At 42.1% G+C, this 13,263-nt stretch overlaps 1 protein-coding gene across 4 annotated transcripts in view; it reads left to right on the top strand.

The window, feature by feature from the left end:
- The window catches only part of LOC122930277 (adenosine receptor A3-like), a 58,408-nt gene that overhangs the window by 22,997 nt on the left and 22,148 nt on the right, over positions 1–13,263 (top strand). For 3 of the 4 annotated variants that reach the window (XR_006388114.1, XR_006388112.1, XM_044283525.1), the window contains 2 exons: positions 3,327–3,405; positions 9,517–9,614. Coding sequence is in view for 1 of the 4 variants with exons in the window: in XM_044283525.1 (XP_044139460.1) it covers positions 3,327–3,405; positions 9,517–9,614 (177 nt within the window). In the remaining 3 variants the exon portion in view is untranslated. The remainder of the gene's footprint in view (positions 1–3,326; positions 3,406–9,516; positions 9,615–13,263) is intronic. The other variant, XR_006388113.1, reaches the window with a different exon arrangement.

Here is a 13,263-nt window from a genome sequence, read left to right as displayed (position 1 = left end):
GGCGATAGGGACAGTGCTAGGAAAAACTTCATTGTGCTAAAAATTATTTACAAGTGCAGGGAAAAGATTATTCAAGGTGTGGGGAAAGGATAGGGAGAAATAATTCCACAGCATTTATGTAGAACAGGGTTTGGTAGGGGAGGTTACAGCCTGGGTAGAAGGAACAATCCTATTAAACCTTGCTGCACTGACTGGGGACTCAAATTGCCATTATACAGCTCTGTAATTCCTGCAAACTTTTCTTGTTATTGGGGTGCAAGTGCTGTTTGATACAGCCATTAACAGGGTTTATTACAAGGAAATACAGTATTTCTACGTCTTCGCCCTTGTGCGGTACTGTTATATGTTCTAAAGCATTTTTGGGCTTACATTAGTGGGGAAAAAAAGGTCTTATTAGCTATTGTGTGGTCAAGTGTGAAATCTACTGCCCTTTTTGCCGTGTATTAGTGGCAAAAGTAAAATATATTTGCCGTTCAGCGGTGCAGTTATATGTTCTAAAGCCCGTTTTGCCGTGTATTAGTGGCAAAAGTAAAATATATTTGCCGTTCAGCGGTGCAGTTATAGGTTCTAAAGCCTTTTTTGTTGCGTATTAGTAGCAAAAGTCAAATATATTTGCCGTTCAGCAGTGCAGTTATAGGTTCTAAAGCCCTTTTTGTCGTGTATTAGTGGCAAAAGTAAAAAAAAATTGCTGTTCAGCGGAGCAGTTATATGTTCTAAAGCCTTTTGTTGAGTGTATAAGAGGAAAACATTAAAATATATTTGCAGTTCCACAGTGCAGTTATATGTTCTAAAGCCTTTTGTGTCATATATAAGTGGAAAAAAATAAGGGCCTATTTGCCGTTCAACAGTGAAGTTATATGTTCTAAAGCCCTTTTGTGGAGTGTATAAGTGGAAAAAAGAAAGATATATTTGCAGTTTAGCGGTGCAGTTACCGTATATGTTTTAAACCCCTTTTGTGGAGTGTATAAGTGGAAAAAAAGAAAAATATATTTGCCATTCAGTGGTGCAGTTATACAGTATGTTTTCAAGCCTTTTGTGGAGTGTATAAGTGTAATGACCGGTGTCACGCACAGGGAGGAAAACAGGGAAAGCCCTGCCTAAGGGAGAGGGAAAGGTGGTGACCCCTAACTCACCTTGCGGCTGGCACCTGACTGCCCTGACGTCCCTAGACGGGTTCCTCACCCGTGCGGCGATCACGTGCCTAAACCCTGGCTTTCCCTGAAATGAGCCCTAGATAGTGAACGGGCCGGTGGGATCGCTAGTCCTCACCACTGCACTAAGAGGGAAACACCAGGGAGAGGACAGACAAACACAGACAAACACAAACACCCAGGTGGACGACAACAACTGTCCACAAAGGTCCAACAGGGATCCGGAGGGTAGCGTTCTGAATCAACAGTCAGAGAACGCAGCAACACAGCTCCAGTGGGTCAGGATAGATGTCCAGGCAGGAAGCTCTATCTCTGGCAACCAGAGAAGTGTGAGAGAGGAATATAAGGAGGTTTGGGAGTGCTGGACAAGGAACAGCTGAGGAGAAGGAGCTACGGATCCCTGAGTGAGCCAAAAGGGTTTGCAAAGCAAACCCAGAAAGCTACCATGAGGAAAAAAGCCCTATCTTAAATAGAGCGTGCAGCCAACCGCTGCGACTTCCTGACCCCGGGTATAACGGAGTCAGGCGTGGTTCTCGATACCCTCGTGACAATAAGTGGAAAAAAGAAAAATATATTTGCCTTTCAGCGGTGCAGTTATATGTTCTAAAGCCCTTTTTATCATGTATTAGTGGCAAAAGAAAAATATATTTGGCGTTCAGCGGTACAGTTATAGGTTCTAAAGACCTTTTGTGGAGTGTATAAGTGGAAAAAATATATATATATATATTTGCCGTTCAGTGGTGCAGTTATATGTTCTAAAGCCTTTTGTGCAGTGTATAAGTGGAAAAAAGAAAAATATACTTGCCGTTCAGTGGTGCAGTTACATGTTCTAAAGCCTTTTGTGGAGTGTATAAGTGGAAAAAAGATAAATATATTTGCTGTTCAGCGGTACAGTTATATGTTCTAAAGTATTTTGTGGAGTGTATAAGTGAAAACAAATAAAGGCCTATTTGCCGTTCAGCAGTGCAGATATATGTTCTAAAGCCCTTTTTTTACGTGTATTAGTGGCACAAAAAAAGTATTTGCCATTGTGTGGTGAAGTGAGAAAATTACAACCCTTTTTGGCGTGTATTAGTGAAAAAAAAGAGCTTATTAGCCATTGTGTGATGAAGTGCGAAAATGACAGACTTTTTTGAGGTGTCTTAATTTCCTTTTTATTTATTTATTTGATCTAACAGTATGTCAGACAGAGGAGTGCCCGGCCCTGCACAGGGGAGTGGCAGAGTCTTAAAGGTTTCTGGCGCAGGCACAGGTCGCAGCAGAGTAAGGGGGCGATGCAGCAGGGGTCGCAGCGAGAGGCCTAAGCTCCCGGTGTCATCTAGCAGTCATGTCTTGATCAGCAACCCAGCGGTTCGTGAATGGTTGACTCGGTCATCTCAGTTTTTTTTGCCATTAGCAATACTGATGGATTACTGACCAAATGCTGACCAAGTGAAGGCGGCTGCTCAACAGACGGGTTCAGTTTTTTTTGGGTTATTGTTTTGATGGATCAGAGGAAGGGCAAAATAATCAGTGACGTCAACACAAACTCACTGCTGCCACCCAGTCGACTCCACTCTGTCAGGGGGGGTTCTACTTGTATAAGCGTTTAATAGAACAGGTTCTGTAGACATCTATGGGGAATCAGCTGACTACGGTGTAAAAGGAGTGTGCTTCTTGTTAGTGCTAACATCGACCTGTAAGGCTGAGTTCATACTTAAGTTTTTTGGTCAGTTTTGGCCCTGTGACATCCCAAATAAGTGAAGTATGCTGTGATTCTAAGAGCGACGCCTGTCATCTGCATGTCATACTGATTCACAGTATTATTTCACTACCACAGCAGACTCCCTATGCGTTTTACTGCGAGGCACAGTGTTCTACACCACTATAAAGGCTCTCTGCAGCCAGGAAATAGCAGTTTTTAACGTGATTTGCTGCAAATTTATTCGGATCGAACCAAATTTAAAACAAAAAATTGGCGAACCGGCAGAATCGAAAAATTTGCTCATCCCTAGTTATAAGCACCAAGACCTACCTAATGGACACAATTGCTAGCATTGCTATATTAGAGATTATTAAAACTTTAAAATGTCTCTTCCGTAGTGCTTAGATGAATCTGGCAATACGGAATGACAGATGTCGAAAGCATAAAGCACATTATAGTGAACTCACTGTATTGTATCTATCTTTTCACAGAAGAAATGCCTTTGACAACAACAACTGTTCCATCAACATTTCAAACCGTGACTGTATCTGATGATACAGATGACTGCAAGTACGTACAGCAGATAAATAATCAGAACAGCCTTTTATTTAAAATATCAAAAGTTAGATTTTGTTTTTTTTCCGATGCTTTATCAATGAGCACTCCTGTCACTGAGTAAGTATCGTCGAATAGCAATTTTAATAGGTCTTGAAATAGGGATCAAGGACCCTTTGGCACCACACACCATAAATTTAGGGAGCTTTAAGCCTACAGTTAAGAAGTTTAGGGTACATATGAGTTTTGGTGGCTCTATATTACACTTTTTGTGAGGCAAGTGTCACGAGGGTGTCAAGAGCCACGTCTGACTCTGTTATACCCGGGGTCAGGAAGTCGCAGCGGGTGGCTGCGCGCTCTATGTCTAAAGATCACGTTGTTTCTTAGTGATTGTTTTCTGTGTTTGCCTTGCAATCCTTTTTGTCTCACTCAGGGATCCGTAGCTTCTCCTCCTCAGCTGTTTCTTGTCTGCCACTCCCAACCTCCTTATATTCTCCTCTCACACTTCTCTAGTTGCCAGTTATAGAGCTTCCTGCCTGGACTTCTATACTGACCCACTGGAGCTGTGAATCCTGGTTGTTGTTCCAGAGTGCTACCCTCCGGATCCCTGTTGGGCTTTTTGTTGTCTCCTGTTGTCGCCCACCTGGGATTATATGTTGAGTCTGTATTGTCTGTCCTCCCCTTGGTGTTTTCCTTTAGAGCTAGTGGTGCGGACTAGTGTTCCCACCGCCCTGTTCACTATCTAGGGCTCATCTTAGGGAAAGCCAGGGTTTTAGGCACGTGATCGGCGTACGGGTGAGGAACCCGTCTAGAGACGTCAGGGCAGCCAGGTGCCAGCCGCAAGGTGAGTCAGGGCTCACCACCTTCCCTCTCACTTGGGCAGGGCCTTCCTCTTTCCCTCCCTCTGTGTCACGTATGTGATAGTCACGCCGATCGTGATAGCAAGGTAACAAAAAATAGCTGTTTTGGCACCGTTTTTGTTGTTTCATCTGACAGGTTAGATCATGTGGTATTTTTATAGAGCAGGTTGTTACGGATGCGACAATACCAAATATAACAACTTTTTTGATTGTTTGTTTCAGTTTTACATAATAAAGCATTTTTGAAAAAAATGATTTTATTTGTGTCTCCATAATCTAAAAGCCATAGTTATTTTTATTTTTTGGGTGACTGTCTTATGTAGGTGCTCATTTTTGATTGGTACTGTTTTAGGGTGTGTATGACTTTTTGATTGCTTGATATTACACTTTTTGTAATGTAAGGTGACAAAAAATGGCTTTTTTTCACACTTATTTTTTATATACGGTGTTCATCTGAGGGGTTAGGTCATGTGATATTTTTATACAGCAGGTTCTTACTGATGCAGCAATATCTAATATGTATACTTATTTTTATTTATTTAAAGTTTTACACTGCTATTCCACTTTTTGGGATATAAGGTGACAAAAAATTGCTTTTTAACACCATTTTTATTTTATCTTTTTTACTGTGTTCACCTGAGAGTTTGGGCTTGTTGGATTTTTATATGGCAGGTTGTTACGGATGTGGCAATACCTAATATGTAAACTTTTAATTTTTTTTTACATTTAACACAATTTTTTTTTGGGGCGATTGTCTTTGGTAGGGGCTCATTTTATGCAGGATCAGGTGACGGTTAGATTGGTACTATTTGGGGGGGCATACACCTTTTTGATCGCTTGGTGTTGCACTTTTAGTGATGCAAGGTGATTAAAAAAAGTTTTTTAGCACAGTTTTTATTTGAATTTTACATTTTTTTTTTGCGTTCCATATACAGACCGTGTACAGAACCATTTATTTCAATGAATCCGCCAAAAAATAGAAGATACTCCGTATGCCTTCCATTTCCGTATTTCCATTTTTCCATGCCGTTTGAAGATAGAACATGTCCTATTATTGTTCACATAATGTACAAGGATAGTACTGTTCTATTAGGGGCCGGCTGTTCCGTTCCGCAAAAAACGGAATGCACACAGACGTCATCCGTATTTTTAGCGGATCCGTTTTTTGCAGACAGCAAAATACTTTGCAGCCTTAGTGATGTAAGGTGACAAACTTTTTTTTCTTTAGCACAGTTTTTATTTTATTTTTTTGACTGTGTTCACCTGAGGGGTTAGGTCATATGATATTTTTAGAGAGCCGGTCGATACGGACGCAGCGATACCTAATATGTCTACTGTTCTTTTTTTTCCCTATTTAAAAAGAAAAAATGTTTTACTTTATTATAGGAAAACTACATTTTTTTTTTATTTGAAACTTTTAATTTTTTAGTAAAACTTAATTTTTTTTCACTTTTCATTCACTTTATTTTTTGGCCCACTCTGGGACTTTTGGGCGTCTTATCCCCTTTACAATGCATCACAATACTTCTGTATTGTGATGCATTGGCTGTAAGTGTATTACCAGTGTAATACACTTACAGCTTGCTTGCCTGTGAGATCCAGGGGTCTGGATCTCACAGGCTGTCACGGAAGGCAACCACGATACCTAAGTAAGGCATCGGGCTGCCCTTCCTGCCATCAGGTCCCCGTCACAGCAGCGTGAGACCCGAATGGAATCTCTCTCCCTCCCTCCACACATCGCACGCATCAGTGTTTTTGCCGGTGCATACAGCAGGGGTCCGGCTATCAAAATGCCGAATGCGGAATGCATAATCAAAGTAATAGCCATGGATAAACTGACCTGAACAAGTATAGCCACATGATTAGTTATAGCCCATGGCCGCAAAATGCGGAATGCCCATGGCCGGTATCCGTGTTTTGTGTATCTGCAATTTGCGGACCACAAAACATGCCACGATCATGTGAATGTAGCCTAATAGTGTTAGTCAAAGCAATAATCAAAGCATTGGCCAAAATTCTGGACATGCCACAAGCCACATGATACACCACTGAGGAAGCTCTGTATGGCAGAATAGATGGGAATTTTGGCCAATACTTTGGCTGTTGCTTTGTCTAACACTATCTTTGAGTGTAGAATTACAATAGTATATATACAATAGTATATTGCTACCCATTCTGGAGTGCTGTGGAATCTTTGATTTGCTCTGTCACAACTTTTTGCAGCCCCGATGACAGGTTCCCTTAAAGAGGTACAGGCTATGACTTAATAATATTGCTAATTCTCATTATTCACTATTCTTTCTGAAGCTGTCATTGCGGTAGACTACTGAAGTTAATCACTTTTTATGGATGATATCACAAATAACCTATTTGTCCTTAGTGTTGATACAGTATGTCCTGTGTGTGTACATATGTTACCAGCAGAGGGTGCTGTGAAGTTAAAAGTGAACCTACATATCTCCTTCATGACTGCCGAGGAGTAGAATTATTTCCTCTGGTGGGCCTCAAATAATAGACTATAACTATAGATCTTCTAAGGACTCTTTTCCTTGATGAATATAACTTGGTTCATGAAACCAGTGAGATATCCATTATTGTGCTTTCCCCTCGTATTATTCTGTGATAGAACCAAGCTAGGTTATAAACATATAGGAATAAAGCTTGGTGATGTATGTCACATTATAATATTCCATAGAAGCTATATACAGTATAAAGTATGAAGTAATCATATGTATTGTCTAGCTGCATAGCATTATAAATGTTCTCAGGTAACCTCAATAACTCCTCCTTAAAGGGAGGATAGGCCATATATGTCAGATAGGTGCTGGTCCCACCTCTGAGACCACGTCTGATCTCCAGAATGGGGCCCTAAAGGGAATGAATCCTAGCAATGTGCCATAAATGTCTCAAATGTCAATACTCCTTAAAAAATTGTCACCCAGAGGAAGCGACTATAACTGACAGTTATAATTCCCGTACGAACCACTGTGGCTTCTAACTCAGCGCCAAATTAGCAAATAAAAGGTAGGAGAGGATATGGCTTCTGAAGGGGGAGAGGGTTTATATTACAATTTGTTGACCACCACTACCAGTAGTAAGTAGATGACAAAGAGATAATAAAGGGGGCATGCCAAGCAGCTGGATAAAAACGTTTCTCAAATGCTCTTACCGGTTTAATTTAGGTGCAAAGTGTTTTACTCCACTGTCAGCTATCAAGAGGGACCAACATAATCTGCACTGTAAACACTTTCCATACACCTTACTGGGGACCCCCTCTGTAAGCCAGAACCGAACACTATGGGCATCTCTCTCTTGCAGACTAATGGCTGGCTATTTATGCAGTGGCCAGGTTTAAGCCGGTCCTAACGCTACGCTGGGTTCTCCATAGTGCACCACAATGGAATATAAGCCCAGAGAGTTAGGGTTTGCAGTATTTATTCAGTATTTTTCATCAGTATTTTGAAGCCAAAACCAGGAGTGGCACAAATACGTGTATGTCCATTACCCCTTTTCTCTCTAGGGTTCATTATTGGTTTGGACTCACAAATACTGATGGACATTACTAACCAAATACTGACCATGTGAAAGCAGCCTTTACTGGAAGAACTCAATACAGGCAAGGCCCTGAGCTGGCTTTTCCAGTCTTTTCCATGGCAGAAGAAGGTTCTGTACTGAGGAAAGGCCTAAGCTAGCTGTTCCTCTCTCTCTTTTGTACAAGGCTGGTACCCTGGCTAAAGGCTAGTGTCCAGGGTCTGTGGCTCAGTTGTCTGGCTGGCCCTCTGGTCAAAGGACTGGTGACTCAGATTCTGTGACAGATTGTCTCAGCTTCTTCTTCTGGTAACTTATGCAGTCTGGCAGAGTCTCTTCTACTAAAACCCTGTTTCCTATCTGCAGACCACTAGGGTCTCTGACTGCTCTCTTTATATACAGATTGTTGCTGAACTAGAACCTTCTATTGGGAGAAACACAGCCTAAGCAGAAAAATTGTTGCAATTTCAGTCTGACATAGATTTGTACAGTGGTCCCTCAAGATTCAATGGCCTCAGGATACAATATTTTCAACATACATGGTCTTTTCTGACCCATCGTAAGTTGAAACTAGACTCAACATACAATGTCTCAGACCTGGATCCAACAAATCAAGGCCACTTCTCTAGTAAAATACTGTATTAGTTGCTAGTTAGCAGCTATTCCTGACTGTTATATGTAAGGATTTGTCTTAGTTATCTGCTTATTTTTCTGAAATCTTCATTTTCTCTTATCTTGGATGACATTTTGGGGCTTTGAAATCAATGACTCAACTTACAGTGATTTCAACATACAATGGTCCTCCTGGAACCAATTAATATTGTATCTTGAGGGAACACTGTATAGAGTTTCAATACAAGTCTTTAGGACTTGTATTGAAACAGCTTTTCCCGTCATATACAGGTCTTTAGACATAAACAACAAAGCTAAACCAGACAGTCAGCACATGTGCCGGTTCCCTCCAAAGCTTTGCATTGTCCCTTATAGTAAATATAGATTTCAATTTTTTTCATAGGTGGAAAGTCCCAAAGTCTCTCAGTATTAGCTGCCTGTGCATTAACCCTTTCCACAGTACAGTGCAAATACAGTGCAATAATGTAAATGAACAGGATATATTACAATAAACATATAAAATGCAGTTCAACTAAACAGTGTAAGTGCACACAGCAGCATAAATCCTAATGTCAGTTAACCTTCCCAAGTGCATTAAAATGTGAGTTGATGGCTCTGCATAGTAGCAATAGGGGCAAATATCTATAAACATCCATAGCCCAAAGTACCCTTGCTCCGGGACACTACATTTATAACAGGGCAAATGTCTAATCAAAGTTAACTCCTCGCATTTGTGCATTTTCTGTATGGCGGGTTGTGTTCCCCTCTTTGCCCTTAGGCACTGTCCAAAACTCAGTCTACTGCCAATATTAATATTAGGGGCGGCTTTCCTGTATGTAAAAACATCAAGCTGTAACCTTGTCAGATTTCACATTTAATTTGGATGACTTGTGCTGTGAAGATATCTCCATAATATGTAATATGGAGATACAGTAAGGGACCACAGAATTCTATAGATGGATATTATGGATTTATACCACATGGATTGATAAGAACAGCTAGTGCAGAAGTGGTTAAATTGTTCTTACCTCTGCATTATAAAATGTGGAGAGTTTGTCATTAATGTGCAAATAGTAAAGCCATATAATATTTTTATCAATAATTATTTTCTTCTTTCTCATTGCAGAAGTCATGTTGATATTGCTTTAGCATTTTTGGGAGGATTATTGGTTGCATTTCTCATCTTCGCCCTTGTTTTCTGTGTAATTAGGATTAAAGGTAAAGGTATGACAAACTATTTTCTGTCTTCTTGTGTTATACAGTTTTTCTTAGCAATCTCTGTATTTGAGGAAAAGATTGTAAATAATGGCCAACAGGTACCACTTGGGTTTCCTAGGACAGAAACATTGAGTAGAGTAGGTCATGAATGTGTGATAGATGTGGGTCATCTAAGGCTACTTTCACACCTGCGTTCGGTGCGGATCCATCTTGTATCTGCACAGACGGATCTGCACCGATAATGCAAACTCTTGAATCCGTTCATAACGGACCGTTTGCATTATTCATTGAAAAAAAAAGGATCCGTCTTGACTTACATTGAAAGTCAATTGGGGATGGATCCGTTTTCAATTGCACCATATTGTGTCAGTGAAAAACGGATCTGTCCCCATTGACTTACATTGTAAGTCAGGACAGATCCGTTTGGCTCTGCATAGTCAGGCGGACACCAAAATGCGGCAAGCTGCGTTTTAGTGACCGCCTAAAAAACGCAACCAAGACCAAACGCAGCCAAATTGATACATTCTAATCGGATCCTTATCATTCAGAAAGCATTGGGGCTGAATTGATTCATTTTTGGCCGCTTGTGAGAGCCCTGAAACGGATCTCACAAGCGGACCCAGAAACGCCAGTGTGAAAGTAGCCTAAAGCGGATGTCCACCTTTCTTGTGCTTTTTCAGACCCCCTAGTATGGCTGGATCCACCATGGTGAGCATACTTACCTGATCCTCACTGCTGGGTTCCAGCTCCATCCATCCCCTTCTTGCACTGCTGGTCCCATAGCTACCCACCTCAACATCCTGTTTGATGTGGATCACGTGACAACGAATGACTGATCGCGACCATGATGTGTCACATAGCTCAGTGACCTGACAGATGGGTGACACGTCACCCATGTAGCCAGTTGTTGGCTGCAGCGGTCACTTAAACCGCATCAAACAGGATGCTGACACTAAGACCAGCAGTGCACAGGGGAAGTGGTGGATCTGGAACCCAGCAGGGGGATCAGGTAAGTATGATCACCACTGTGAGTTCAGCCCTGCTGGGGGGGTCTGAAAAAAAGCACAAGAAAGGTGGAAAACCCCTTTAAGAAAACCACTCATCCACAGATTGAGTTTGAGTGAGGCGTAATGTTCATGCATGCATTTGTAAGAAAGAGGTCAGAAACATGGCAGTAATGCAGTGCTGCTTAAATTGAGTAAATCATAAAAACTAAGGGGGATATTTATCATGTCCTTACACTAGGGGTGCACAATCTATTTTAGTCTGGGGGCCGCATAGTCACGTTGCTCTATTTCAAGGGGCCACAAGAAAAAAAATGTTGATCGACGCTGTGTAATAGGCCTATGCAAAGTGAAGGGAGTGGAATGGTTGCTACTACAGTTATTGCTCCCTCATTCAGATCTATTGATTATCTGCAGTTGGTCCCTCATTATCTAGGACATGTGCTGCTGATAATCGGGTATATTTCATTCTGATGAAAAATGCAAATTTTCCAACAAATGAGTAATTACTCGTTTATCAACTGATTGGCAGCATGATTATACAGGCCAGTTATTAGGAATGAGCATTCCACGTAATTGACCTGAAAATCATGCAGGCTTAAAGGGCTTCTGTCACCCCCCAAAAGTCATATATTTTTTTTAGGCTAATTAAAATCTTTATACTGCTATTTTTCAATATATAGGGCTCTTACCCTTTTCTGTTGGCTAGTTTATTAAAAAACAGCACTTTTATAATATGTAAATTACCTCTGCCGCCGCATCCTCCTTTAAAAAAAAGGTCCCCTCCTCCTGCTGATTGACAGGGCCAGTGAGCGCTCTCCTCCTCCGACTGGCCCTGTCTGCAATTCAAATCCTGCACCTGCATCTCATTCGGCGCAGGCGCTCTTAGAGAAGGACGCTCGCTTCCTCAGCACTTCCTCAGTGCGCCTGCTCCAATGACGTCTTCTCTTTCGGGTTTAGAGGTGACGTCATCGGCGCAGGCGCACTGAGGGAGTGCTGAGGAAGCGAGCGTCCTTCTCTCAGAGCGCCTGCGCCGAATGAGGTGCAGGCGCGGGATTTGAATTGCAGACAGGGCCAGTCGGAGAAGGAGAGCGCCCTGTCAATCAGCAGGAGGAGGGGGCGTTTTTTTTAAAGGAGGATGCGGCGGCTACCAGCAAGTAGACGCCCTACTTGCTGGTAGAGAGGTAATTTACATATTATAAAAGTGCCGTTTTTAAAGAAACTAGCCAACAGAAAAGGGTAAGAGCCCTATGTATTGAAAAATCGCAGTATAAGGATTTTAATTAGCCTTATACTGCGATTTAAAGTGGTTGTCCGATTTCTGGATGAAACAGGACAACTCTCTGCATCAAGCTATAATGAAATACAGGTAAGTACTTATTGCCAGACCCCACACTGCAGCTCCAGTCCTCCCGGCCAGGCTCTCTTTACCTGGCTGTAGCTGTGACATTATATTGACAGCAAGTGACCACTGTAGCCAATCACTGGCTTCTTTGGGTGCACCGCTGAGGCCAATGATTGGCTGCAGCGGCCACGTGTTGTTGACAATGTCATTGCTGCAGCCAGGTAAATAGAGCCCAGCTGGCGAACAGGAGCAGCAGCATGGGCTCTGGCAGGTAAGCCCTTACCTATTATTCATTGCTTCTTGAACGGGAAGGTTGTCCAGTTTCATCCAAAAACCAGACAAATCCTTTAAGTTGCAAGATTTCCTTCCATCTTGCCTCCTATTCATAAATGAGTGCTTTCCAGAGGACGGCACTCACTGGTTATTACCAGTGCTGTCCCAGAGTTAAATCTAAACGACCAGTGCCCTGCTATAAGCTGCTTATTAGCAGGAAAAGCGCTCATTGGTTAACCCGTTAATGGCCAGGCTTGCAAAGGCCTTAATAACCAGACACTTTTTTGTGAATTAGCACATGTGGTTGTTTAACGGTTGAAACTTGTTAAAGGAAATATTAATTATTAATATTTTGGGTTAATATCAATAATTAATATTCATAAATAGGCGTGAGTCATCTATTGATGACTCCGCCTATTTATACTATAAGGTATAATCACCCATCGCGACTGACACCTCTGACCTGCCCTTCAACGTAACCAAAGTCTCCATCCACAGAATACACCATCTTCTCTCTGGATAACTTTCTTGGCTGCTGTCACTGTAAACCTTCAGATTTCAGCCACTCCCAATGTAGTCTTTTTCTGACTCGGGAATGGCTTCCCCCTTACAATCTCTAGGTCGACCCATGTAGCACCTCATCCTTTCTGGGGTACAGTCAACCATGGAATGGCCTCCGTTTGGCGTCGACCCGGCTTTCATTCGACACTTCTTCTTTCATCTTGATTGAAGCATTGAGGAACCAGAAGAAGACGCTGAGATAGGGATATACTGCCACAGACCCTGGATCACCAGCCTTGGACCAGGGTATCAGCCTTCTGAAGAGAAAGAGGGACAGCTAGGTTAGGCCTTTCTTTAGCATCAAACCCTTCTTCTGCCAGGGAGGAGACTGGAGAAGCCAGCCCTATGCCTCGCCTGTATTGTTTTGTATCGGAGTTCCTCCAGTAAAGAGGCACCCTGGTTTACTACAGACCCTGACTCTCTGGACTTATTTCCAATTGGGGTGCCCCACACCTTACCATCCCTTCCGGAG

The sequence above is a fragment of the Bufo gargarizans genome, chromosome 3 (assembly GCF_014858855.1).
Source record: "Bufo gargarizans isolate SCDJY-AF-19 chromosome 3, ASM1485885v1, whole genome shotgun sequence".
Classification (NCBI taxonomy): domain Eukaryota; kingdom Metazoa; phylum Chordata; class Amphibia; order Anura; family Bufonidae; genus Bufo; species Bufo gargarizans.
This window is presented reverse-complemented; position numbering and strand designations above follow the sequence as displayed.